The following is a 27,432-nucleotide window of genomic DNA, read 5'->3' on the forward strand; positions in this document are numbered from 1 at the left end:
ATGGGTGTGGGACCTAAGCACTGGAGTCGCTTCCTGGGCTTGTTACAGGCACCTTGAGTGGAAGTGGTCCAGTGGTCGAATCTGTGCCTATATGCAATGTTGGTGTTACAAGCGTTGCCCTTACCTACATTGCCAAAACACTGGTCCCTTGAGTAATTTCTACTGTTACTTGTATTGTAATTTGCCTTTGAATATTAAATTGTATTTGATGCTGAGTATGAGATTTTTAAAATTTACAATCCAAAAAGGATGGATGCTGTAACTTTAAACATTTCAAAAGAATTTAGCATGCTGTCGAAGAATTGTTACTCAGTGAATTAGGTAATAATTTTATGAAGACTTCATGGTAAAAGGTAATAATTTTTCAAAATTCAAAGTTGTGTCACTTAAGGTAGTAATTAAATATGTATATTGTACTTAAATTTATGTCAAAATAGGATTAAAAGATTTCAAAAGTTTGAAATCCGCACAGTTTTTTTTTTTTTTTAATTTAAAGATATATTTATTTTTTACTGAAAAGGCAGATTTAGAGAGAGAAAGATCTTCCATACCCTTGTTCACTCCCCGGACGGGTACAATGGCTGCAGCTGAGCCCATCCCAAGCCAGGAGCCAGGAACTTCTTTGGGTCTCTCCCGTGGGTGCAGGGTCCCAAGGCTTTGGGACGTCCTCGACTGCTTTCCCAGACCACAAGCAGGAAGCTGGATGGGGAGTGGAGCTGCCGGGATTAGAACTGGCGCCCATATGGAATACTGCTGCTTAGAGGTGAAGGATTAGCCAGTTGAGCCATTGCACCAGCCCCCTGTAGTTTTTCAGAATGCATGTTTTCTGTTAACTTTTGAAGACTTGGTGTATCTAAGTACATGGAATGGGTACAGTATACTCTTAAAAATAGCTCCTTCATTGTAGAGTTATTTCACCATATGTACATTTCTTTTGTTGTTGTTTAAGATTTATTTATTTTTATTACAAAGTCAGATATACAGAGAGGAGGAGAGACAGAGAGGAAGATCTTCTGTCCGATGATTCACTCTTCAAGTGGCCGCAATGACCGGTGCTGCTCCGATCCGAGGCCGGGAGCCAGGAACTTCTTTCTGGGTCTCCCACACGGGTGCAGTGTCCCAAAGCTTTGGGCCGTCCTCAACTGCTCTCCCAGGCCACAAGCAGGGAGCTGGATGGGAGAATGGGCTGCTGGGACACGAACTGGTGCCCATATGGGATCCCGGGGCGTTCAAGGCGAGGACTTTAGCCGCTAGGCCACGCCGCTGGGCCCTTATGTTTCAATATTTGGCATAGTTTGGGCTCATTATTTCCCTCAAACATAATGAAGAATAAATTTTTGTTTTTCCCCATGTATATACATTTATTGAGTAGCTACTCTGGCAGGATATGGAGCCTCTTCCAGAGAATCTGGAATATTCATTTTCATTTGGGGAAACGGATGCCTCCATTTCATTTGTTTTTTTTTTAAAGATTTTATTGTTATTGGAAAGCCGGATATACAGAGAGGAGGAGAGACAGAGAGGAAGATCTTCCGTCCGATGATTCACTCCCCAAGTGAGCCGCAACGGGCCGATGCGCCAATCCGATGCTGGGAACCAGGAACCTCTTCCGGGTCTCCCACGCGGGTGCAGTGTCCCAAAGCTTTGGGCCGTCCTCGACTGCTTTCCCAGGCCACAAGCAGGGAGCTGGATGGGAAGTGGAGCTGCTGGGATTAGAACCGGCGCCCTTATGGGATTAAAAGGAGAAAGGTGGCCATGTTGCAGGTGACCGAGTTCCTGAAAGAGGAAACATGTTTAGAGCTAGACGGAAAGTGAAATTCAGCGGAGGGGTGTTGACAACTCAGAGAGCTCGTCCTGTACTCCAGAAAGTGTATCCCTACCTGTACTTCAGAGAGTCAGAATTTTGTCCTTTGCTACCTCTCAACTTTTTTTCTCCTCCTCGGAACAGAGATTCCAAGATGTCGTGCAATGCTAGTGTTAATAGCTAACTTTTTTTTTCTATGTACATGAAATTTTAAAAAAAGTTATTTGAAAGAGTGAGAGAATGAGGGACAGAAATACCTTCATGTGCTGGTTCACTCTGCAGATGGCTGCACACGCTAGGGCAGTGTCAAGCTCCATGAATGAGCTGGTGCTGGGGTTCCCAGGCAGGTGGCAGACGTACAGCTGCTTCTGCTTTTCCCAGCTGTTGGCCGAGTTGAGTCAGAAGCGGGATAGCTGGTATCTGATCTGGGAGGGATGCCTATGATGAAGGTGGCACAATAAAGTGTGTGGATAAAGTGCGTATTGTCACCCTCTGCTTCACGTTTCTTCAGTGGCCAGGGCTAGAGCTAGGAGTGCAATCCAAGGCGCCCAGGTGGCAATCGAGCCCAGTGGCTGGAACATCGCCTCTGCCTCCCAGCGTCTTACCAGGACGCTGGAGGTCAAAGCCAGAGTTGGTATGAAAATAATGTACTTTGTGTGTGTGGTATGTATATATTTTTTTAAAATTTAAAGATTTATTTATTTTTATCTGAAAGATTCTCAGAGGAGAGAGATCTTTCTCCACTGGTTCACTCCCCACTTGGCCACGTTGGCCAGAGCTAGGCCGGTCTGAAGCCAGGAGTCACAAATTTCTGGGTCTTCTACATGGCTCCTGGAACCCAAGGACTTGTTTTCATTTGAAAGGCAGGTTTACAGATAGGAGCGACAGAAAGATCTTCCTCCCACTTGTTCACTCCCCAAATGACCCAAACGGCTGGAGCTGAGCCAGTCCAAAGCCAAGAGTTTTTCTGGAATTCCTATGCAGGTTCAGGATCCTGAGGTTTGGGGCCATCCTCTACTGCTTTCTCTATTTATTTTGCTTTGAGCCGTAAGTAGGTAGTTGGATGGGAAGAGGAGCAGTGAGGACATGAACTTGGACCCGTATGGGATCCCGGTGGATGCAAGGTGAGGATTTAACTAATGAGCCATTGTGCTTGTCCCTGGTTTGGGTACTTTAACTGTGTCTTATTCATGAAGGTATGTTTGCCTTGCTTTGAACTTTATACAAATGGGATATTACAATATATGCATTCCAATTTTTTTTGCGGCTCGGTGCAGTAGCCTAGAAGTTAAAATCCTCGCCTCGCATGCACCAGGATCCCATATGGGCACCAGTTCTAATCCCGGCAACCCACTTCCCATCCAGCTCCCTGCTTGTGGCCTGGGAAAGCAGTGGAGGACGGCCCAAAGCCTTTGGACCCTGCACCCACATGGGAGGCCCGGAAGAGTCTCCAAGCTTCTGGCTTTGAATTGGCACAGTTCAGCTGTTGCGCCTGCTTGGGGAGTGAATCAGCGAATGGAAATTCTTCCTCTCTGTCTCTCCTCCTTTCTATATATCTGACTTTCAAATAAAAATTAAACAAAAAAACCCTCAAGATAAAAATAAATTTTTCTTTTGTTTAGTAATTTTTAAGAGATTTATTTGTTTCAAAGGCAGAGTTAATGAAAGGGAGAGATCTTCTCTCTGCTGATTCACCCCCCCGAAACTGTTGCAGTGAGTAGTGCTGGACCAGTTTGAAAACAGTAGCTCGGAGGTTCATCTAGGATTTCCACAGGGTGATGGGGACGCAAGCACTTGAGCCATATTCTGCTCTGCTTTCCCCAGGCCATTAGAAGCCTGATTCAAAATGGGAACAGCTGGGATTCGCATTGATTCCCATATGGGATGCTGCTGTTATATGTGCTTGCTTACCTTGTTAGACCACAATGTTGGCACCTTGCTATCCTGTTTTGTGATGGCTCCGTAAGCTAATCCTCCACCATGCAAGTGCTATAATCACATTTGGGTGCTGGGTTGTGTCCTGGCGGATCACTTCCCATCCAGCTCCCTGCTTTAGGCCTGAACCCTTGTCACGCCAATGTGGGAGACCAGGAAGAAGCTCCAGGCTTAACTGTCTCAGCTCCCTCCATTGCGGTCATTTGAATAGTGAACCATCTCTCCTTCACTATATACCTGCCTTTCTAAAGAAAATAATAAATCGAAAAAATGTACACATTTTATTTTTTAGGCCAGAATTTTTTTTCTCAATTAAATGAATGTGTTTTTTTTAAAGATTTATTTCATATTTTTTATTTATATATATTTTTGAAGATTTATTTATTTTTATTACAAAGTCAGATATACAGAGAGACAGAGAGGAAGATCTTCCGTCCTATGATTAACTCCCCAAGTGACCGCAATGGCCGGTGCTGTGCCGATCCAAAGCCAGGAGCCAGGAGCCAGGAGCTCTTCTGGGTCTCCCATGCCCGTGCAGGGTCCCTAGGCCTTGGGCCATCCTCGTCTGCTTTCCCAGGCCACAATCAGGGAGCTGGATGGGAAGAAGGGCCGCCGGGGTTAGAACTGGTGCCCATCTGGGATCCTGGTGCGTTCAAGGCGAGGACTTTAGCTGCTAGGCCACGCTGCCAGGCCCCTTCGTATTTTTTTAATTGGAAAGTTAGATATACAGAGAGGAGAGACAGATAGAAAGATCCCCAACTGGCCACAACTGCCGGAGCTGAGCTGATCTGAAGCCAAGAGCTAGGAGCTCTCCTGGGTTTCCCACAGGGGAACAGTGTCCCAAAGCTGGGCCTTCTTCGACTGCTTTCCCAGGCCACAGGCAGGGAGCTGGATGGGAGGATGGGCTGCTGGACACGAACTGGTCCCCACATGGGAATCCCAGCACTTGCCAGAGGAGGACTTGAATTCCTAGGCTATTGCTCCTGGCCCTTGTCAGTGTTGACAATTTGGGATTGTTTCCAGATTTGGGAATATTGTGATTAAAGATGCTTGCACACATTGTATATGTCATGTTTCTCCTCTTGAAAGTGTGTGGTGTCAGAAGTATAGGGTAAGTGGCGCTTTAGGAACTGCCTGTTGTGCAGTTATTTCAGTCTCTGGTGGATTTCCATTGCTGTGTCCTTGTTAACCTGTCAGTCATGCTAATTGTATCCATTGTACGGAGTATGTGGAGCTCTTGTTTTGGTTTAATTGGGATTTTCCTGTTTTCATTTGACATTGAATACCTTTTCATAAACTTTGCTACTCTGTTTTGTTTCTCTGATCACCCTGCATTCATTGATGTTCTGGTTTCATCACAGTTTCACTGGTGTGTCTTGGATCTGTGACTGACTGATGGAGATTGAATGTGAGCAGTAATGGTTTTACTAGAATTCTGAAAAGCCAATTGAGGCAAAATCCAGATGTGAACATTCACAATATGTGTTTTTGTTTCTTGAAAAATAACTGCAAAACTGGTGTTTTCCTGGCTATTTTCGTCAAATTCCCTTGGAAAAATTTGACTTAATTACTGACCTAATTTTTTTCCCTGTATTTGTCACTCAGTCAGACACTATTTCCCTCCTTGAATGTCACTAGGAATACATCACAAATTTCAGGGAAGACAGAATTATAAGGTAAATTTTTGGCACAAAAGTTTTTGAAATCTATAGATCTTTTAAATATAGTTAACGTTTTTGTGAGCTTTTTGAAAGTACAGGTTTCAACATTATTTTGGCCAAAATGAAACTGATCTATTCCATTTTTCCTTCAACTCTTTGATGTACTATGCATTTCAAGCTTCTTTTCCATGCTATTATTAATATCCTGTTTCAGTTTTTGCAATTTCTGTTGCACTTTCAACTCAGCTTCATTGTACATTGGATTAAGTATTTTGTGCATGCCTCCCTTAGAACCTACTTCTGCTTTTATTTTTCTGTTGTACGAATGCTCATAGATACTTCTCAGTTGAACAAGGTATCTTTAAAGCTGGTCCAATGTTATACATGGTTACATAGTTGAGTATTCCTTTACTAGTGAGGCTGTAATGTACTTTATCACCAAAGTATGTGGCACCAAGCAGATATTTTTCACTCTTAGGAAATGGCTAATAGACGTCTTTACCTTAAAAATGTTATTGGATAACAGAGTGACAGATAGGGTGTAAATTCGAGTTTTTCCACCTACCAGGAACCAGGAGCTTTGTCCAAGTCTTTTACATGGAAGCTGTGGCCCAGGGATTTGGGTCGGCATCTTCTGCTTTCCTGGGAGCATCAGCAGGGAGCTGGATCAAAAGTGGAGCATCTGAGATTCAAACCTTTGCCCAGTAGGGAGGCCGGGGCTGCAGGTTCACCACAGTGCTGGTTGCAGGCTTACAGTTTTATTCCATGTCACAGAAAAGACTTAAGTAATACTGTTACCTAGTTTTAGGGTTCTGCTTTTTTTTTTTTTTTTTTGGTGCACCTTAACTTTACTGAATGAAGAAAAAAACTGATTTATGAATGTAGTTGGTTTCGAGTTGGGTTTAGAAGTGGACTCCTGAACTAGTACAATGTCAGTTGCAGGTAGAAATACATAAGGTAAGCGTGTTGCTTTATGGCATACCATGATTCAAAAGTTCAGAATACTTTTTAAAAGTTCATGGAAAATAGAATTGTAAGATACTCAATTTGCTGCTCCCCCCGCAAAAAAAGAAAATCCTGGCATACTCTTTTCGTTATCTGCATTGTCCATGAACTTTGGATATCGCTTGTGTTTAAGGCTCTCATGCAGGTGTCCACTCACTGGGGAGTATTTGGTTATTATTGATATTCTTAAAGTACTAGCACAATTTTATATATGTAGGAGTGCTATTCAAGAAATTTATGGTATATGTAGATTATGAAAAGAAGTTACATTGCAAGGTATTCGGCACCAAAATAAGCTTGAAACATTTTAGATTTTTTTTTAATTTGAAAATGAGCCAGGAGTATTTTCTGGGTCCCCAGGTCTTGGGCCATCCTCTGTTGGCTTCACAGCTGTAAACAGACATCTGGATCAGATGTGGAGCAGCGAGGAAACGAATCTGTGCCCATATGGGTTGCCGAAGCTACAGGGTGGAAGATTAACACACGGTATCACCATGCCAACCCCACTTACACATTTTTTTCAACCGATTTTCGTTATGTCTGAAAGGTAGAAAAAGAACTTTCCTGACCATTCCCCAAATGCCAGGGCTGGGACAGGGCAAAGTCAGATCTCAACTTTGTCTTGTTCTCCCATGTTGGAACCATCATTGGGTGCCTCCCAGGGTGTATATTAGGGAGTTAGAACTGGGAGAGAGCTGAACTCCAGGCATTGAAATATGGGATAGAGACACTGCACGTGGAGTCTTGACTATTATGAACACCCATGTTTGAAATCAGGCTTTACAAAGCTAAATTTGATTTCATTGTATTTCTAGGGTAATGCAAGAAAACAGGGCTGAAGCAACACTTGGTCACCGGCTTCCAGAGAAATTTCGAAGCGCCTGAAAAGCAAGAAAGCTGAACATGTGTATTCAGGTCAGTTGGCATGTGTTCCTTATTTTGTCAAAGCTCAAGTACTGATTTCCGTTTGCCGTTCTTGCTGATTCCAAATCTCTGGATCGTGTGAACAGACTAGGCCCAGGGTTTTCCTAGACTCCTGCGGATGACACTGCCAGTCACCAGGGCCTGCCCTGCCAGGTCACTGCCACGCAAGGCTAGCTGGGGTTTAGTCCACTCCAACTTGGAGCCCTCTTTCCTCACTGTTGTCTTTAGTGGAAAGTGGATTAAGCAGAGAAATGGCCTATGAAAATTATTTTTTTACAATGAAAAAAATGATCTATAATCTTTAAATGATTCTCAGATTTTCAAATTTTAGCATCATGTCTTTGAAAAGTATAACAACATTAGCCGTATTTCTCTCTGCTGTTTGCTGCTATGGACAGGATTCACAATTTCTTTTCTGGGAACATTCAGACTGATTTGTTTGTGGGATTCCAGTGGAAATATTGCCATCTTAGAAGACTCAGGAAATATTATTTTCAGAATATATATGTATGTATAAAAAGATTTATTTTTATTTTACTTTTTGTTAGGCAGATTTATACAAAAGAGAGACCCCCTAGAGAAAGAGATTCCTTCCATCCTGCAGTTCACTCCCCGAGTGGTTGTAACGGCTGGAGCAGAGCCGATCCGAAGCCAGGAGCCAGGAGGTTCTTCTGGGTCTCCCCTGTGGGTGCAGGGTCCCAAGGCCGTGGGCCATTCTCAGCTACTTCTCCAGTGTGTAAGTAGTGAAGCTGGGTGGGAAGTAGAGCAGCCTGAACAGGAGTGAGTGCACACATGGGTCCTGGAGCCTGGTGAAGGATCAGCCTCTTCCTCCACGGCCCATTGTGTTGCTTTTCTAACATTTTATTGGATGAAGAGAAGTGTTTCCACATTGCTGCATAGGACTTTCAGGAAATGTGGATCTGACTTTGGCACAAGAGTCCCACCATGTCAGACCTTCTCCCTGACCTGGTATTTGTAAATACTTTTGTTTCAGAAGCTCTGATGTTTCTGTAGCTTTGAGAAATTTCATGTTTTAAGAATATTTGGCTTCACACAATGCAGTGCTTCTTAAGCTGTGATCCCTAACCTAGCATTGTCATCTGGGAACTTGCTGGGAAAACACTCCCTCCAACCCTGCCTGTGGCCCGGTGGTAATAAAAGCTCTAGGGTAGGATTTTTGTTTTAATGATTAGTTACTTAAAAGAATTACAGAGGGCCCAGCACAGTGGCCTAGTGGCTTAAGTCCTCACCTTGAACACGCTGGGATCCCATATGGGCGCTGGTTCTAATCCTGGCGGCTCCACTTCCCATCCAATTCCCTGTCCTGAGAAAGCAGTTGAGTACGGCCAAAAGCCTTGGGACCCTGCACTTGCATGGGAGACCTGGAGGAAGTTCCTGGCTCCTGGCTTCAGATCAGCCCAGCTCTGGCCGTTGAGGCTGCTTGGTGAATGATTGGACAGGTCTTCCTCTCTGTCTCTCCTTTCCGATATATCTGACTTTGCAGTAAAAATAAATAAAAATATTTTTAAAAAATTACAGAAAGAGAGCAGGTAAGTTTTTCTGTTAATTCATTCATAAAGTGCCAACGGCCCGTGAAATCTAGGAGCCAGGAGCAGCTGCTGGTCTCCCACAATGATGGTAGGGTCCTGACCTCTTGTTTTCTGATGCTTTCTCGTATTAGAGGATTTGTTTTTAAATCCTTTTCTGTCCTGGTAACTTGGAGTTAGTCCTGAAGATATGGGGAATTATTAGTAGGAAAGTTGTCATTGTTGGGAAGATCACATTGATATGGAAGTAAACAGCCCGAGCCTTAGTGATCTGCTGGTGGAGTCAGTTCTGGGTCTCTGCTGAAGTGAGGGAGCCGGGTGTGCTCCGCTGGCCCCGGGGCAGTGGTCCCACCTTTTCAGGTTCAGAACGCAGCTGGGCTGCCCTTTGTGCTCCAAGCCGGAGAGTCCAGGCCATGAGAGATGCTCTGTGGGCTTCATGTACAAAACTGGACAAGGATTATTGACAAAGATTATTTCAGAAAACTTTGGGCAGTGAAATTAGGGTCCAGTGTCCAATTGAAACTCTGAGTGGTGGTCGTCAGGCTGTAAGCTGTGTATTGAGGGACCTGCAGTGATTGTAGGTTGGGATAAAGCGGTATGTGTGTGCTATGCTGGGACCTGGAGAGCATTTCCCAGAGTACTTGTGTCCTAGCTTTCACGGGTATACGTTAGCAGGGAGTTGGAACTAAAAGAGCTGAACTCCAGCCATTTAAATACAGGACTTGCCTAAGGGGGGGAAAGTGCACAGTTTGGCTTAAGGCAGATATAGGCAGAGCGAAGTTGTGGTGCAGGTACTAGGCTTAGATGCATCTGTGCCAGGGTTCAGTCTCCACGGCGCTCAGAGTGACCCACAGAATGGAGAGACGCCTGCTGATTGGGGTTTTATTTCAAAAATTCCCGTGCCATTTTATTAAAAAATGAACATATTACACTTAGATTCGGACACTGAACCGCAGACTTCCAGGCTGGTGGATCAGAATGGAGTTCTTTCCACTTCCAGAAAGTGGGCATCCCAGGTGTGGCATAGGACTGGAACACCAACTCTGAACAGCTCCTTTGACCAAGCCTTGCTTGGCCATGAAACACCCTGTCTTAGGCACTGCTTGTCCAAGTTAATCTGTAAAACTCTGGGGATGTGCTTTAGAACTGCTCTTTGCTGTCCCCAGGAGTCAGGCTCAAGGCTTTTTTATCTTACTCAAATGCTAAAACAACAGCGGAGTCACCATTCAGCAGACAGTCTTCATAGCGGCTAGAAACAGCTCTGTAGGAAAAGCCCTCGCTGGTTCTCAACTCCTCATTATCCCAAAGAAACCAGAACTTTCCGCATTTCCTTAGTAGTGCACTTGACACATTTCTCTGGGTGTTGAGAAGCTGTGTGTCAGAGCAAAATAAGTTGAAGTTGTATTTCTCTCAGGTAGGCACATTCTGAGTTTTCATCAACCTTTTACTTTGGATGAAGGCACAGAGAATTGTGCTTGTGTGGCAGTAGTAGACTAAGAGCAGTCAGAGAGTGGTAACACGTTATCTTTGTTGACCTTCCATGGCTTCTAAACAATTAAAGGCCCTGCAGATTTTCTTATTTATATCTCAGCTCTGTTTTCTTGGTTGATTCTCAGTGTTCTTATCTCAATGTTACTGACTCCAGTCTCCTCTAATTTCCAGCTTAACCCCCTGTAAGCAATGAAATGCAGTACTATTATATGATTATATCATATACAGTACTGTTATGATTATATATAGTACTGTTATATGGTTCAGGTCACATTGGAGTTCTGAAGTTTGAGAGAAGTGTGTGTTATTGAGAACCTGCAGGAAAAGCAGTTTTATGACGTGCAGTAGGAGGGATTGTCTGACAAGCCTCCTTAGTGCACTCCATAACTTCCTTAGTGTGTGCAGGGATCATGTATGTTAGCGCTAGCTCAGTGGAGGGGTGGGCGCCTGGCTGTGGGTGTCAGCTACGGAAGCACTAACTCTGTGACACGGGATCTGCCTTTTCCAAGCTGCTTAGCCTGGCAGCGTGCAAGGAAGCTCTAGCAGGCTGACTCACGTGCTTCTTAGGACCCTGCCACTTTTTGAGAAGGCATTACAGTTACTCCCATCAGGGTCTACAGTCACTCCCACCAGGGCCATGTGTGCAAATGTTCCCGTGAGCAACACATCCGAGTCCCCGCCACCACCATGTTCGACGGGCTAGTCATCTCAGGGGCTGCAACCTCTGCTGTACTCAGTGGCGTTGACTAAGCATGCCTCTTGCTTTAATCCAATGCTTTACACTTGGACATTTCTTTTTTAAAAGATTTATTTTTCTTTTTATTAGAAAGGAAGATTGGAAAGGCAGAGAGTTAGCTTTTCTGTCTGCTGGTTCATTCCCCGAGTGGCCATAACCAGTGGCCAGAGCCAAGCCAATCTGAAACCAGGAGCCAGGAGCTTCTTCTGGGTCTCCCACACAGATGTAGGGTCCCAGGGCCTTGGGCCGTCCTTGACTGCTTTCCCAGGCCATAAGCAGGGAGCTGGATGGGAAGTGGGACCGCCAGGACACAAATCAGTGCTCATATGGGATCCCAGCACATGCAAGGTGAGGATTTAGCCAGTAGGTTATTGTGCCAGGCCCTGATATTTTTTTCTTTATAAACAGAAAGTCCACCGGGGCTAGTAGAAAATCTCAAGTTAAAAAAATTGTTTTAACTTTCTTAAATAATCTTAATATATACCATTTCACTTTGTGGAAAAAAATTAATATGCAGTCTGGACACACTGTTGTAAATTCACAATACTGGCACCAACACTTAACATCTGTATTTTATCATGTGTTCGAGTCACCATGCCCCCTCTTGGAAAGTGCAATCTAGATGACAGGTTTAAAATGGAAGAGGTCCACGGACAAAACTGGACATTGGTAAGGCAGCCAGAGGAATCCCAGACTGCTTCCGGGACAGAGTTCAGGCCACGTGTGCAGGCGCCTTCATGCAGTCCTTCCTGGTGCTCACTGTAGCTGCACTCGGTACGCGCCTATCAGCAGCTTGACCTGGGGGGGAAGCAGCATGGCGTCAGCTCGGAATGTTCCAGACAGTGCTCACTACATGACTAAGGCTCTAATGCAGACCGGGTTACTCTATGAAGTAACCTTATCAAATAGTATTTCAGTCTAGTTTCCTGTCACATAGGGAAGTCGGTGCCCAGTGTACATATCGGCCACTCCCAACGGGAGAGCTCTGCTTGCCAGACAGAGCCTGGCAGCTCTGCCCTCAGGGCATGCACTCTGCAGCTGGCACACATGTTGCTTCTACAGAAACCGGAAACTGGCACAGGCATTTGAGGAAGAGGAAGACAGTAAGTAGGAGGGAAAGGCTGGTCACCTTGGCTGAGGGAGCCTCGGTCAGTCGCAGGAAGAGCTTGTTGGGGCCTGCGACGGGGCTGAAGGAGTAGACAAAGTGACTGTCCTGCAGTGGGAAAGAGAAAACCAGGCAGTGTCTTTAGATGAAATTCTGCATCTACAAACAACAGAGCCGGGCGGTAACAACATCTGTCAGGATTTATAGAAGTCAGTATGTTAGCAATTTTTTTTTTCTTGATTTGTTAAATCTAGCTAATCTTTGGATAGGAACACATGCAGTTACAGTACTTCATTCAGACCAAGGAAGGAACTTTAAAAGAGAAATGTGTCAAGATATTTGAGAAATATTTAAAAATGTACTTATCCAGCTACCTGGCGGTGCATGAGCATAGTTTAACAATAAGAAGTGAATTACATTTATGATACATTTATGAACACTTCGAATTTTTCAGGAAAATCTATGTAAATACTCTTTTATTGCCAACAACTGGCTTCCGGGGCTGTTTACCAAATGTTAGTGAGAATTAAATCACCTGTGTTCTTCAATAGAAGACTCACTTTATAAAACTCAACTATGGAAGATCTTACCAGAAAAACAGGAAGTTGAAATTTATCATTTAACACTACAGCTTGTACGCAGCATGGCCCGCAGAGCCGAGCGATAACTTCCTTCCCCAGAAAGTTGGCATGAAAGATAAAGAGCAGAACACCAGAGCCTGTGGGAGGAAGTGGGAGAGGATTACAATCGCCTCCTCGGAGCCGAGGGGACAGGCTGAGCCACCTGCCCACTGGAAAGCGGGCACTGCGTGGGGTGCCAACCCTCCTTCCTCTGAGGGGCAGGGCCTCTGCTGACGGTCCTAAGAGGCAGCACTTGATGGCCCGAGTGCTCGCTTTTGGTTAGGCCCAGATGGCATTTAAACAGTAAAAGCAAACTATTGGGTGGAAGATTCTTCTGTCCCTCTGCCTTGCAAATAAGTAAATACATCTTAAATAAAATCGATCCCCTTGTGCTAAGGCAAGTGTTACACTAGTGAGAACAGAGTAGCTAGTAGGGAGGCATCCGGGCTTCGTTAATGCCAACTTTGTGCAACAGTACCAGTATGCCAGCACTGTTTCTTGTTACTTTTTCCTTGGATATACCACACCGGAGCATAGCCAGGGGGCTACAGACTGCCTGCAAAGGGGGCATGACGGGCTTTGGGATGTACTGGCGTGCATGTCTGACAGTGAGAGAACAACTTGTGGGGTCCTACACAAGCCACTGCACTCACAAATAAGCGAGTGGTGTAGAGGGGGAAACCAGAGGGCAGGATCAGGTCAAGGCCCCCACCTACGCTGGGAGACCTGAGCTGGGCTAAACAGCATGGCCCATGCCCCACTGATGCATGCATGCAAAAGCTGGGCTAGGCTGAGTGTCACAGCAGGGGCAGGTCAGGCTGGGCCAAGCACCCACCAGAACCAGTGGAGAGGACCAGATCTGGGAGCAGGTTCTGTAGCTTACCTGTGGCTTGCCTGTGTGCTCCAGTACTCACTGGCTTACATGGACAGACGGGGTCACTGATGGGCTGGGCAGACTGGAGCCCAGAACCCACCTGACGGGAACCTACTGGATGCTTGTGGGAGCTAGGGCTGGGAGGTGCTCAGGCAGTGCCAGGTTCCCATACCCACTGGCCCACGCAAAGACTGAGCTTGAAGGCAGATCATCTAAGCGAGGCTCCAGCACCTGCTGGCGTGTGTGATACTGGGCTGGGAGCAGGCCTAGCGGGGAACATGGGGAACTCTCCTGCTGGGCAGCACAAGAGCCAGGAGTTGCGGACAAGCCAGACCAGGAGAATCTATAGTCAGCATTTGTGTGAGCCAGGTCTACAAACAGGCTAAGTTGCTGTACCTGCTGGCACGCACAAGACCCAGATTGGGTGCGGGCCAGCTAAGCTAGGGCACAGCACCAGGTGGCAAAGTGCTGAGACTAGGTGTGAATTTTGTCAGGCTGGAGTGCAGTACCCCCTGGCTGCTACCTCCCAAGCTAGGCTGTACCTATGGCAGTTGAGCACAAGAGTCAGGGGTGAGGGCCTTAGCACCTGTCAGCGTACCTGAGGGCTGGGTCTGTGGGCAGGTCAGGCTGGGCTAAGCTGCCGCACCCCTGGGTGTGCATGAGAGCCAGATGGGATACGGGCTGAGCTGGGCTGGCCACAGTAAAGGCTGGCAGCAGCCCTGATCAGGATTATTCTGGATCACATGGAATAGGCCACAGTACTTGATGGTAAGTATGAGGACCAGGTCTGTGGCTGTCCGGCTAGGCTAACAAGGAAACTTGTATCCATTGTGTTGGCTGCTGTAGGGGAAAGACCAAATCTGACCCTGCACACTAGACTCAGGAGTGAGGTGACCCCTGGAAGGCTATCCTGGGAGACTCCCAGCTAGACTGCTTGACTCAGACCCCGGGCACTGAGAGTGTATGGTCCAAGCTTGGAGAGCACGTGTCAGGACTGGGCCTCCTCAGATGCTCACAGAGGACACCAAGGAGCAGACCGATGGTCCTGATCCTGGCCCACTCTCAACAGCAAAGTCAGGAAAACCCACCGGATAAGGATGCCTGCAAGGTTACATATGGATACAGCTGCCAGTACATGTAGCCATGGCGCATGTGCAAGTAAAAACTGCGTAGCCCAGCTGTGCAGGGCAGAGCAGCTGCCGCTGGCGCTCCCAGGTGGAAGTACTGAGGATTTTGTATGCAAACAGTCCACATGCTGAGATGCTAATTCGGCTGTATTTTCTCTGATACAGTTTTCAATGAATGTTTTAAAAATGGGGATTGAGGCTTCTGCAGTCGGAGCTGGCTTCCTGCCTGCAGCCTGCGTTCCACGGACATGCAGGCCTGTGCTAAAGAGGTCTGACCCGAACAGGAGCTGCCAAGCCGACTTTGGAAGCACAGCTAAACTTTGTATCTTGCCACTAAAATTTTTCTAATAGCAATAAAATTCAGGGGGGAACAAAGATCTTAGAATCTTGAAGCCAAATTTGCATAAAATGCCTTTTCTGGTCACTCCCTAGACAGCCAGTGCTATGCCAGGCAAAAACCACAAACTTTATCCTGGTAACACGTACTTCTTAATAGGTGTTAACACTCGCATCCAATACGTATTTCTTTTCCTACCAGTTCTGCTATTTGTTATTTTCTTAATGATTTGGAAAACAGAAGGATGGAGAGACAGAGATCTCCTCAACCTGCAACCTCTCTCTCCAGATGCTTGCAAGAGCCAGGGCTGGAACAGCCCGGGTCTGTAAGTCTATCTGGGGTCTCTTGTATGGGCGGCAGGGAGCCGAGTACCTGGGCCAGCACTGCTGCCTCCTGGGGTGCCCACAGGTAGGCAGTGCCACACAGGACGTGGGCGTTCCAGGCTATAGCTTAATCCTACCATGACACCTGACCCTGTTGATTTCTTTAGATTTATTTATTACTACTGGAAAGGAAGATTTATAGAGAGGAGATACAGAGAGATTTTTATGTCCGCTGAGTCACTCCCCAAGTGGCTGCAAGAGCCACTGAGCCATTGTGCTGGGCCTGACAGTGTTAACTTCTGATATAATTGTTACAGTTATTTCCTTGGATTTTTGTATTCAGAATGGATTCTGGGTCCCAGCGAGATTGCCAAATGGCTCTATCTTTTATCTTTTTTTTTAAAGATTTATTTATCTTTCTTAATAGAAAGCCAGATATACAAAGAGGAGGAGAGACAGAAAGGAAGATCTTCACCGATTCACTCCCTATGTAGCCACAATGTCCAGAGCTGAGCCAATCTGAAGCCAGGAGCCTCTTCTGGGTCTCCCATGCAGGTGCAGGGTCCCAAGGCTTTGGGACATCCTTGACTGCTTTCCCAGGCCACAAGCAGGGAGCTGGATGGGAAGCGGGGCTGCCAGGATTAGAACCAATGTCCATATGGGATCCCGGTGTGTGCAAGGCAAGGACTTCAGCTGCTAGGCTACCATACCGGAGACCCCAAACAGCTAATCTTGGCCTTGCATGCATCAGGATCCCATAAGAGCTCCCGTTCAAGTCCCAGTACCTCCACTTCCCATCCAGGGAAGTGACTATCTGGGGGCACAAAGCAAAGCCAGCTTGAAATGGTATGTAAAATACAGCATCACAATCTCACGGTAAAGTTCCAGCTGGGGCCAGAGAGTGTCTTGTGGCCTGAGAAAGTAGTAGAGAATGGCCCAAAGCTTTGGGACCCTGCACCCGTGTGGGAGACCTGGAGAAAGCTCCTGGTTCCTGGCTTTAGATCAGCTCAGCTCTGTCTGTTGTGGCCACTTGGGGATTGAGTCAGCGGACAGAAGATCTTCCTCTCCGTAAACCTGCCTTCCCGAAATAAATAAATAAATAAATATTTTAAATGGATTCTGTGCAGAGGCTTACCTTCTGGTATGTTCTGTGGAGGTTTATAATGAAAATCCGTGGAAAAATCTGGCCCTTCACAGAGCCGGTGACATGCTATTGGGAAAACAGGTTCTAGCAGAGCAAGCCGAGCCTCAAAATAATCCCTGATGGTCTCTTCAGCTACTCTTGAAAGTCTGAGAGAACACGACAGAAGAAGTTGTTAATAACACTAGAAGACCACAGCTGTCATTTAGACTGCCAAATACAAGCGAAGCCTTCCATGTCAACCAGAGGAACCATGGGGCAAGTGCTGGCTAAGCCGCCACTTGACACCAGCACCCCATACTGGAGGGTCAGGCGGGAGTGCCAGCGAGCCTGCGTCCCGTTCTTGGTCACGTGTCTGGGAAGGCAAGGCTGGGCTGTGGGGGACTCCGGGGGAGTTGGGGGCTTGTGGCTTTGGCCTGGTGCAGTCCGTCTGGCTGCTGTGGCCATTGTGGAAGGGCACCAACAGATGACCAGCTCTTCTCGGAAACTGTCTGCCTTCTATGTCTCTTGTCTAACACTGGAGTAATTATTCACTGTCTTGCAGGCATGAAGATCCAGGTCATTTCCTCAGTAAAGCGACCCCAGAGAAGGGCAGTCACGCCTGCCCAGAACTCATCCTGCACACAGGACGCACCGTGACCGACTGGGTCTGAGAGATGATGCCAAAAAAAAAAAACAATTTGTCAGTGACTTAAAGATACCAAGTTACTGGTGTCACGGAGTATGAACGTAACTTAGAGAATGAACTTGGATAAACTACAGTACATCCACACAATAAAACATCAGTGTCACAAAGAAATGAGCTCTGTATGAAGCCAGAAGACGTGGGACGAACCTGTGCCCGTCACTAACACAAAGAAGCAATTTGCAACCGTGGAATAATGTCTCACACCAGTCACTCTGGAAGAGGCTTTGGCTTCTGAAGATTTCAAACCAGGACAGGGGTTGCTAGGATGGGGGGGGGGGGGGGGGGCGTGAACTGACGGAGTACAGTGGGTTCCTTACACTGCAGAAGTGAACACACACGAGTGCACACTTGTCTAAAACCACAGAACACAACGCCAAGAATGACCGTATGCCCTGAAGTCTGCCACTCTGCTGAGGGACACCGGAACAGGGACCAGCTGTGTGTGTACTGAGGGGCACTTGGGAAATCTGTACCTTCCTTTCAATTTTGCTATGAACATAAACTGCTGAAAAATCAAGTCTATTTCAAGACGAAAAGACACCAAAGGAACAGCAGACCACGTGTCTGAAGGACATATTCCCAGATATGCTAGTGGTAAGCTTCGCAATTTTCTGAGATTTTAATAATTTCAAAAAAAAAAAAAAATCAGTAAACTGTCACTTACTAAAAGTTCATGATCTTGGAACAGAAACCCATCAGGCCTCGGGCCTTCATCTTGACCCAAGCGGGTACATGGACCATTCTAACGAAGTGTGTGTTCAAATAAACAGATACATCATCACTTGTGACTCAACCGTGGCAGTCATTTCACACTTACGTCTCTAAGTGACTCTTGAGCAAATCATACACAAGCACGTTGTTGCTTTGCTTAGCAAAGTGCATAGCACTGTTTTGATGCTTTGATAAAATATTGCAGTCTGCTCCACATTCAATTACAAGTCGTACAATATCTGAATTTCCTCTTTTACAGGCCTAGGATTGTGGAAAGGAAAAAGAACGGTTATTTAACCGGAAACTATGATACATACCAAGTGGAACTGCATACTCCAGGCGGTTCTCTGTGAGGGGGTAGAGGGGCACAGAATGCTGGGGTCCGGCTTCTGCGAGTGTCGGAACCTGCAGACTGCCACAGCTCAGGCGAATGGCAGGTCCTGTGAGTGCTACATTCAGTCAAGGTCAGTGACTAACCCTGAAGAAGTGGGCAGTTTCAACCAGGATCCTTCAGCCCCAAGATGAGCCCCAGGCCTTCCGGAAGCCCCTCTGTTGCCCAGTGGCTGCTTCTGCCCTGTTGGCTGGGGGCCCTGTCCTAGGCCAGCTCCACTGCACAGGTGTTTAGGCCCTTTTGCTATTCAGGTAGACCTTGGCCCCATGGAGAAACCCATAGCAAAATCACAGTTTTAGAAGTAAGCTTGGTCTCCTACTAGGTAAAACCAACATTTTCGTGAACCAAAGGTAAGACAAACACAAAGCAGTGAGTGAGGCTCAGATTCCAAGTGTGGCCAGAGGCTAAGGGGCACGTGGCTGGACCTGCAGAACAGGACGGAAGAGCAGACTAGGGCCAGACTGGCTGCTCACCTGCTGACCCAGAAGCAGCAGGAACAGGGACCTGGGAGCCACGCTCAGGGCAAGGCTAACGGGCAGCTACCCGTGTGGCAGGAGATGGGAGGGAGACAGACCCTCTCTCCTCAGGCTTCTGAGAGCTGCCAGGCAAGTGTAAGCAGGACCAAGCCAGTCCCCGGGGAGGCTGCAAGCATCAGAAAGGTGTGTCTTTGACTTTGTAGACGGGATGCCGGCTAGGGCGTGCAGGAGAGCAACAGGTGCATTCCTGGCTCCAGGCTGCAAGAGGGAGTCGGCGATGGCAGCTGCTGAGGTTCCTGTCACCTCCTGTCATTTGAGGCACTGAGAACAAAGCAGCGTATAGGCGCTCCCTCTGTCTCCCACATCAACCACAGGCCTTTAGGGCACAGGTGGCACGGGGGCTCTTCTCCGGCTTGCAGCCTCCGACTGGTCAGGGCCACGCTTTGCTGACGTACCCACTGCACCCTGCCCAGTATGTCCTTTGGGCTCATCGGGCTTAGCTCAGGGGTACCGCCGGGTCAGCACTCAAGGCAACACTGCCCACATCGAGCTCCTGAGGGCGCTGCCCGCTGCTGCAGCCCAGAGGCTGCCCCGTCCTCCACGGGCCTGGCGGGCCAGGTGCCCACTTCACGCCGGGACGGATGGCCACAGGCAGAGCTTACCTTCATGAGTGCGGTCTCACCGTTGCTCTGCTGGACATTGACAAAAGCACCAGCTTCTAGAAGAATCGCCACTGTCGTCAGAAAGTTCTATTTAAAGAAGAGGAACAAGAAACAACTATTAGCCCGATTTTGAAAAATGTATTTGAGATTGTTGTCCACCAGGAAAAATAATCAGTGGATTTCTTTTCCAAGGAGTAGCTAGCCAGTGTTTTCGTGCCCTCACACTGCCCTGCATAGAAACAGTGCAGGAGGTCCACCAAGGTTTAACTCTTGGTCTCACCGCAGTTAGAACAAATATTGAAATTATTTAAGCTGTGGACCACAAGAGGGCCTTTTCCAGATAATTACTTCCAAGGAGATGATTCGCATTTTGCAAATCCTATTACCAAGTAGTACGCACTTATGCAGTACACACTTAGGACACTGTCACGGGTGGACTAGGGCAGGCATGGGCAATCACACATCACGAGAGACCGAAGCGCCTGTGGGAGCCTGGGACCCCCGGGCCTCTCTGACCTTCTCCGCGGCGTGGATGAGCGCGGTGGTCCCGTTCTTCTGCTGCCTGTTCACTTTGGCCCCTTTGGTGATGAGGAGCCTCAGGAGGTCATCCTGTCCCCCTGCCGCAGCAAGCATGACCAGTGTCATCCCACTGGGATCCTGGGTAGGTGTCATCAAAAACAGAACTTGTTCATCTTCAGAACAATTTTTAAAGTCAAGTCTTTTCACCTAAGAAAGATGCCTCAATCTAAAATCACTGAAGTGTAATATTCCTGTATTGCGGTCTAAACACATATCACCTGCTTTCACAATACAAAGAGTAAAAGTTGACGAGGCAAAGGATGAAATTCTCAAACAAGAAATCTAAAGGCAGTAACTTCACAATGGTCAGAATCACGTGGCTTTCATCAGGTGCAGACAACGCGCAGAAACAAGAGGTGTCCGTGTCCAGGCCAGGAAGTCGCCAGGAGTGGGGAGAAGGCCATGAAGACCAAAGGAAGGGGCCTGGCACCGTGGGCTCGTGGTTAGGGCCTCACCTTGACCGTGCCCAGATCCCATGTAGATTCAGGTTCTGGTCCTGGCAGCCCCGCTTCCTATCCAGCTTCCCATCCAGCTCCCGGCTTGTGGCCTGGGAGAGTGGTTGAGAATGCCCCAATGCCCTGAAACGCTGCACCTGCCTGAGAGACCAGGAATAGCCTCGGGGCTCCTGGCTTCGGATTGGCTCAGCTCTGACCATTGAGGTCACTTGGGGGGTGAATCATCAGAAGATCTTCCTGTCTCTCCTCCTCTCTGCATATCTGATTTTGCAATAAAAATAATAAATAAAGCGTTAAAAAAAAAAAAGATCAAAGAGGCTCGGCGTGATAGCCTAGTTGTTAAATCCTTGCCTTGCATGTCCTGGATCCCATATGGCTGCTGTTTTGTGTCCTGGCAGCCCATCTTCCCATCCAGCTCCCTGCTTATGGACTAGGAAAGCAGTTGAGAATGGCGCAAAGCCTGGGACCCTGTACCCAGGTGGGAGACCTGCAGGAAGAAGTTCTGGCTCCTGGTTTCAGATTGGCTCAGCTCCTGCCACTGCAGCCACTGGGGAGTAAACCAGCGGACAGATTTTTCTCTGTACTTATCTGCCTTTGCAATAAAAATAAAAAACCAAGTCCAGAGTATAATGCTTTCTACACAAGACGCACTGAAGTCATGGGAAAATCATCAATAGATGTAAACACCTAAAACTCAAAATCCTCTGAGACGTGTAAGACTGAAAACACAAAATTTTAAAATTAGGAAGGTTTACGATGCTTTTATATTTTAAAAATAGTACCACCATGAAAAAAAATCTCTTGAAAAATACAGGCAATTGCTGTAAGCGTGTTATGGAGTAAGAGACACAAATAGGTACATGGAAACGAGTACCCCTGGTAACGCTGCAGATTGCGGGCTCTACCCTGAGTCATCCTGGGGTGTAAGTACACATACTTCCTCTTCTCCAATGAATTTTGTATTCCACAAAGTAAACATCAATTTCATAATTGAAAAAAAAATGAAAAACTAACTGAATGACACCTTCTCCCTTTCATGAGGTTTTTACCAAGGCATACTACCTCTTGGTCCAGGTCATATTCTTCACTTGAATTAAGTGCAACCTTTACAGTAATGTAATCCCCATTTTTGACAGCGTCTCTCAGCAAATCTAAAACAAAAGGAAAAACCAATTACGTTTTGGATATAGCGGGATCTGAGCCCGGGGTTCCTAAGCTCTGAGAGCTACTCACTGCTTGAAATTGCATCTGCTAAGGTGAAGCTCTCGTCTTCCCCATCCAGATGCTTCTGGAAATCATCCAGCTTCATCCACTCCAACTGCAGGTCCATGCCCAAGCTCTGATGCCTGCCGTCTGCAAGACACAGGAGCCGCACTCACAGACTGCGCACAGCTGTTCAGGAAACAGGCTTTGTGTGAATGGGTCTTCCCTCCCCAGTCTCTGAAGCGGCTGAGGTTGGGCCAGGGGGAAGCCAGCAGTCAGGAACACAGTGCAGTTCTCACAGGCAGGTAGGAGAGCCTCTGCTTCCCAGACGGCTCGACGGCAGGAAGATGGAGTCCAAGGAGGTGAAGCTGGGACTTCACCCCACGCACATCGATCTGGGATGCATGCGTCCCAACAAGAATCTTTTTTTTTTTTTTTTTTTTTTTTTTTACAAAGTCAGATATACAGAGAGGAGAAAAGACACAGAAGAAGATCTTCCATCCAATGACTCACTCCACAAGTGACCACAACAGCCAGGAGCCCAACCGATCTGAAGCCAGGAGCCCGGGGCCTCTTCCAGGTCTCCAGCCTCTTCCAGGCTTTGGGCCGTCCTTGACTGCTTCCCCAGGCCACAAGTAGAGAGCTGGATGGGAAGTGGGACTGCCGGGATTAGAACCAGCATCCATATGGATTCCTGGCACATTCAAGGAGAGGACTTTAACCGCTAGGCCATCGCACTGGGTCCATGAAGAATCTTCAAGGTAACAGCAACAGCGAAACTCAATTGCTATAGTACGTTTGATATACCAAATTCTGACTATTACTGAATTAACTAACAGTGGCTTGAGTTTTCCACACATATTTCAGTATTACAATTCTAATTGTAAGGCCCAGCGCAATAGCGTAGTGGTTAAAGCCCTCACCTTGCACGCACCAGGATCCCATATGGGCGCCGGTTCTAATCCCGGCAGCTCCACTTCCCATCCAGCTCCCTGCTTGTGGCCTGGGAAAGCAGTGGAGGACGGCCCAAAGTCTTGGGACCCTGCACCCATATGGGAGACCCAGAAGAGGCTCCTGGCTCCTGATTGGTGCAGCTACGGCCATTGCAGCCACTTTGGGAGTGAACCGGTGGATTCAAAATCTTTGTCCCTGCTCTAAGTCTGCCTTTCAAATAAAAATAAATAAATCCTCAAAAAAAATTGATTGTAACTACAGTGATGGTATTAATCAGTTTGAAGAAAATGGCAGATTACAAGAATTGTTTTTATATTAATAAAGAAGGGGTCTGCCTTATGTCCCAACTTCCAACCGAGTTCCGTGCCGATGGTCTGAAAAAGCAGAGGATGATGGCTCACGGGCTTGGGCCCCCTCTGTGCTGTGGGAAAAGTGAAAGAAGCCCCCGTTTCCTGCCTTTGGACTAGCTCAGCTCCGTCTAGCGTGGCCATCTGGGAAGGAAACCAGTGGAAGGCACCTGTTTCTCCTGCTCTCCCTGTAAAGTCTGCATTCCAAATGTTATTTGCTGCAGAGTTAAAAGGGTAGAATAGGGCCTAGCGTGGTAACCTAGTGTCTAAAGTCCTCTCCTTGCCTGCGCTGGGATCCCATATGGATGCCAATTTGTTTTTTTTTTTTTCTTAAAGATTTATTTATTTTTATTACAAAGATATACAGAGAGGAGAGACAGAGAGATCTTCCATCACGATGATTCACTCCCCAAGTGAGCGCAACGACCAGTGCTGCGCCGATCCGAAGCCAGGAACCAGGAACCTCATCCAGGTCTCCCACGTGGGTGCAGGGTCCCAAAGCATTGGGCCGTCCTCAACTGCTTTCCCAGACCACAAGCAGAGAGCTGGATGGGAAGTGGAGCTGCCGGGATTAGAACCAGCGCCCGTATGGGATCCCGGTATGTTCAAGGCGAGGACTTTAGCCACTAGGCCACAGCGCCGGGCCCAAAGATGCCAATTTGTGTCTGGGATGCTCCACTTCCCATCCAGCTCCCTGCCTGTGGCCTGGGAAGGCAGTCGAGGACGGCCCAAAGCCTTTTCACCATATACCTATGTGGGAGACCTGGAAGAAGCTCCTGGCTCCTGGCTTTGGGTTGGCTCAGCTCCAGCCATTGTGGCCCTCGGGAAATGGACCAGTGGACACAAGATATTTTTCTCTGTCTCTCCTCCTCTCTGTAAATCTGACTTTACAATCAAAATAAATAAATCTTAAGAAAAAAAAAAGGCTGACTATATAAATAAAGCTGTACGTGATCTGGTTTTTGCATGTAACCGTCTGAAATCTATGCCGGAGAAACAGGTACAAAATCAGGAATCCTCATGGCTGCGGATGAAATGACAGGAAATCAGAAAATGTTTGATCTAGATATATACCACAGAATGCCTGAAGTCGTCAAACTAAAAAGGTGAGTTGTTCAGAAGATTCTAAGGGAAGTTCTTCCACTTGATTATTCTCTCATCTTGAGGTCAGAACGGCGAGTGGCTGGAACCCTGAGGAAGCCGTGCGAGGCGGGCACTCACCTGGGTTCTCGTCCGGGTGGAGCCCACTGTCCAGCAGCTCCTGATCCCCCTCGGCGGCGATGTGTGCCCACGTGTCGGACTCCTCCCGCGCGGCCCTCCTGTCTTTAACTGTCTGTCTGCTCTCCTCGCTTGGCTGCTCTGCTGTGGTTTTACAATCTGCTGCTATTTCTTTTTTTCGATTATCTTCGGGCACATCGTTTTTTTCCTCTGAAGTTTTTTTAAGCAAATCAATTGCATTTTTTATTTCCTTCAGTGCTAGTGAAGAGATTAGATTGATGGCAAGTAGGAGACATAAAAGAAAAAACATGGGTGTGAAACAGATATTTCCTTAGCTTTTACGGATAGTTACAGAAACGACTACAGGTCAGCTGTTCCGAAAGCCGCAGCTGTGACAAGCCCCTTGCAGCTGTAGGAGCTAGGGTGACAGGAGTCGTAGCAGAAACCCTCTCCAAGTGCCTGCTGGACACTGCCAACCACGCAGTGGCTGCACCTGCTCAGAGTCTTCTGAGACTAATTCTGAACTAAAGATCAAAGTAGGGGAAATATGATAAAGCACCAGGCCTAGCATAGTAACTCAAAAAGGAAAACAAAAACTGGGGGCTCTGCACAGTGGCTCGATGGCTGAATCTTCACCTTGCAAGCATGGGATTCTCACAAGACCCTGTTCCTGTCCCGGCAGCCCCGCTTCCCATCCAGCTCCCTGCCTGTGTCCTGAGGACGGCCCAAAGCCTTAGGACCCTGCCACTTGCGTGGGAGACCCAGAAGAGGCTCCAGGCTCCTGGCTTCCGATCGGCTCAGCACTGGCCATTGCAGTCACTTGGGGAGCCAGCAAATGGAAGATCTTTCTGTCTCTCCTTCTCTCTGGCTATCTGCCTTTCTAATAAAAATGAATAAAGATTTAAAAAGAAACATAAGAAAAAACATTGGGTCTGGCACTGTGGGGTAGCACGTTGAGCCTTCTCTTTCAGCACCAGCATTTGGATCCCAATTTTAGTTACTCTATTTTATGCAATGAATATGGCAAACAAAATTAACTACTTATCCCTTACTCAGGCAAGCTAATTCCTTCAAGTAACAAAACAATAAACAAAGAGTACAAGCACCATTTTTAAAAAAGGTTTGTAGCAGCCTATGCTGTGGCTGCTTCGCTTCCAATGCAGCTCCTTGCTAAGGTGCCTGGCAGAGCAATGAAAGATGACCCAAGCGCTTGAGCCTCTGCAGCCGCAGGGGAGGCCTGGAAGAAGCTCCTGTTCTAGGCGTGTGAGCAGTGAACCTGCAGATGGAAGCTCTCGCTAACTCTTCAAGTGTATGAACGAATGAACAAATAAATAAATCTTCAAGAAACAGAACAAAATGAAGGAACAAGTCTTCTATACTCCTTGCTACTACCACCATGGCTGGGACAGGCAGTTCTCTACAGGGATACTGTATTCACATTATAATGTATTTGAAATTAACATACAAGAAAAAGGTTGATAAACCAGTCCTAATTTTGTATTACTTGGAACAGATAAGAGCCTTTAAAATATGCCATCTGGCCTGGTACAACAGCGAAGCAACTAAAGTCCTCGCCTTGCACGTGCCAGGATCCCATGTGGCCTCTGGTTCTAATCCCGGCCGCTCCACTTCCCATCCAGTTCCCTGCTTGTGGCCTGGGAAAGCAGTTGGGGACGGCCCAAAGCCTTGGGACCCTGCACCCGCGTGGGACACCCGGAAGAAACTCCAGGCTCCTGGCTCCTGATCGGTCCAGTCCCACTCCAGCCTTTGCAGCCACTTGGGGAGTGACCCAGCAGGTGGAGGACCTTCCTCTCTGTCCCTCCTCCTGTCTGTGTATCTCACTTACCAATAAAATAAATCTTAAAACAAAGCAACAAACCAACCACAGCGATCACTCCTTCCTAACTTCTGTTATCTGCTATTACAGCAAGATCCTGTTAGGCTTAAAAAAGTTGATTCTTAATATTACTACCATTACGTATAAGCACCAGGAACAGACTCGAGGAAAAGGATCCCTCCCAGATAATCGCTGCTTCCAACAGAACACGCACTTGCGCACAGCAGTACAAAGGTCTGTTTCGTTTGGCACCCACTAACAGTCACGGTCACTTCTCCTAATTTTAATCCACTCTATCATACTGAAAAGGAGGAAGAACAAGAACAGGAGGAAGAACTATGAAATGCACAATGTCAGTTGTTACATACAAGGACTTCACATTAGCCTGGCTAAATCGAAACAGCGGAAGCTCTGCAATGAACAAAACTCCCCGGCTCGGTACCAAGAGGTAGGGCTTCTGGAAGGAAATGGCGAACGCGAGTGGTCACACTTACTCTTCAGGCCCTTCAGCTCTCTTCGCGTTTTTTCTTCCTTATCTGAATCATACCTTTTTTGATATTTTTCTTTGGGTTCTTTTTTTTTGGACTCTTTCTCCTGAAAAACATGTACGTAAGATCTAAAACAAGAATGGATGAAGAATACTTGTTGAATTCTTTACTTAGTGCAACACATTGTAAAAGTTACTGTAAAATGTAATGGTAGAATATGGCAGGGGGAGGGTAGGACAGTATCATTATGGGCTTAAAACGGCTTACATGAAATATATAAAATCTGTTCTCTTTACCAATTTAAAGTTTGGGGCCAGCACCATGGCAAAGCAGGTTATGCCTCCATGTGCAGCACTGACATTCCATATGGGTGCTGGTTCAATTCCCACTCTTCTACTTCTGATCCAGCTTCCTGCTAATGGTCTTGCTCCCACCCCTGGGGGAGACCCCAAGGAAGCTCCTGGCTCCTGGCTCCAGACCAGCACAGCTCCACCCAACGCAGCCGTTTGGGAAATGAACTAGCAGATGGAAGGTCTTTATCTCTCTGGAAATCTACCTTTCCAATAAAAATAAAACCTTTCAAAAATGTTTATCAAAAATGTTATAAAAACTGGAAAAAAAACTTTAAAAAAATATTTCCCTTTTGCTTACAAATCAAGCATAGATTAGATTATTCATTCTTTATTTACACCGCATGACAGTCCTAGCGTCTTCCAGTGTTTTCTAAGCTTTGCTACACTGTTCTCACGATCTCAATGGCTCTGACCATCCTCAAGTGGATGAACTAGCATTT

At 47.0% G+C, this 27,432-nt stretch overlaps 1 protein-coding gene across 1 annotated transcript in view; it reads right to left on the reverse strand.

Annotated features, from left to right (window-relative positions):
- Positions 1–11,633: 11,633 nt before the first annotated feature.
- The window catches only part of MPHOSPH8 (M-phase phosphoprotein 8), a 28,186-nt gene continuing 12,387 nt past the window's right edge, over positions 11,634–27,432 (reverse strand). The window contains exons 4-14 of the mRNA XM_058670996.1: positions 26,646–26,745; positions 24,318–24,572; positions 21,826–21,945; positions 21,655–21,743; positions 20,075–20,215; positions 19,559–19,645; positions 18,136–18,290; positions 16,625–16,779; positions 12,799–12,926; positions 12,233–12,316; positions 11,634–11,901 (exon numbers count right to left, since the gene is read on the reverse strand). Of these exons, the coding sequence (XP_058526979.1) occupies positions 11,860–11,901; positions 12,233–12,316; positions 12,799–12,926; positions 16,625–16,779; positions 18,136–18,290; positions 19,559–19,645; positions 20,075–20,215; positions 21,655–21,743; positions 21,826–21,945; positions 24,318–24,572; positions 26,646–26,745 (1,356 nt within the window). The 3' untranslated portion in view covers positions 11,634–11,859. The remainder of the gene's footprint in view (positions 11,902–12,232; positions 12,317–12,798; positions 12,927–16,624; positions 16,780–18,135; positions 18,291–19,558; positions 19,646–20,074; positions 20,216–21,654; positions 21,744–21,825; positions 21,946–24,317; positions 24,573–26,645; positions 26,746–27,432) is intronic.

Source organism: Ochotona princeps, chromosome 12 (assembly GCF_030435755.1).
Source record: "Ochotona princeps isolate mOchPri1 chromosome 12, mOchPri1.hap1, whole genome shotgun sequence".
NCBI lineage: Eukaryota > Metazoa > Chordata > Mammalia > Lagomorpha > Ochotonidae > Ochotona > Ochotona princeps.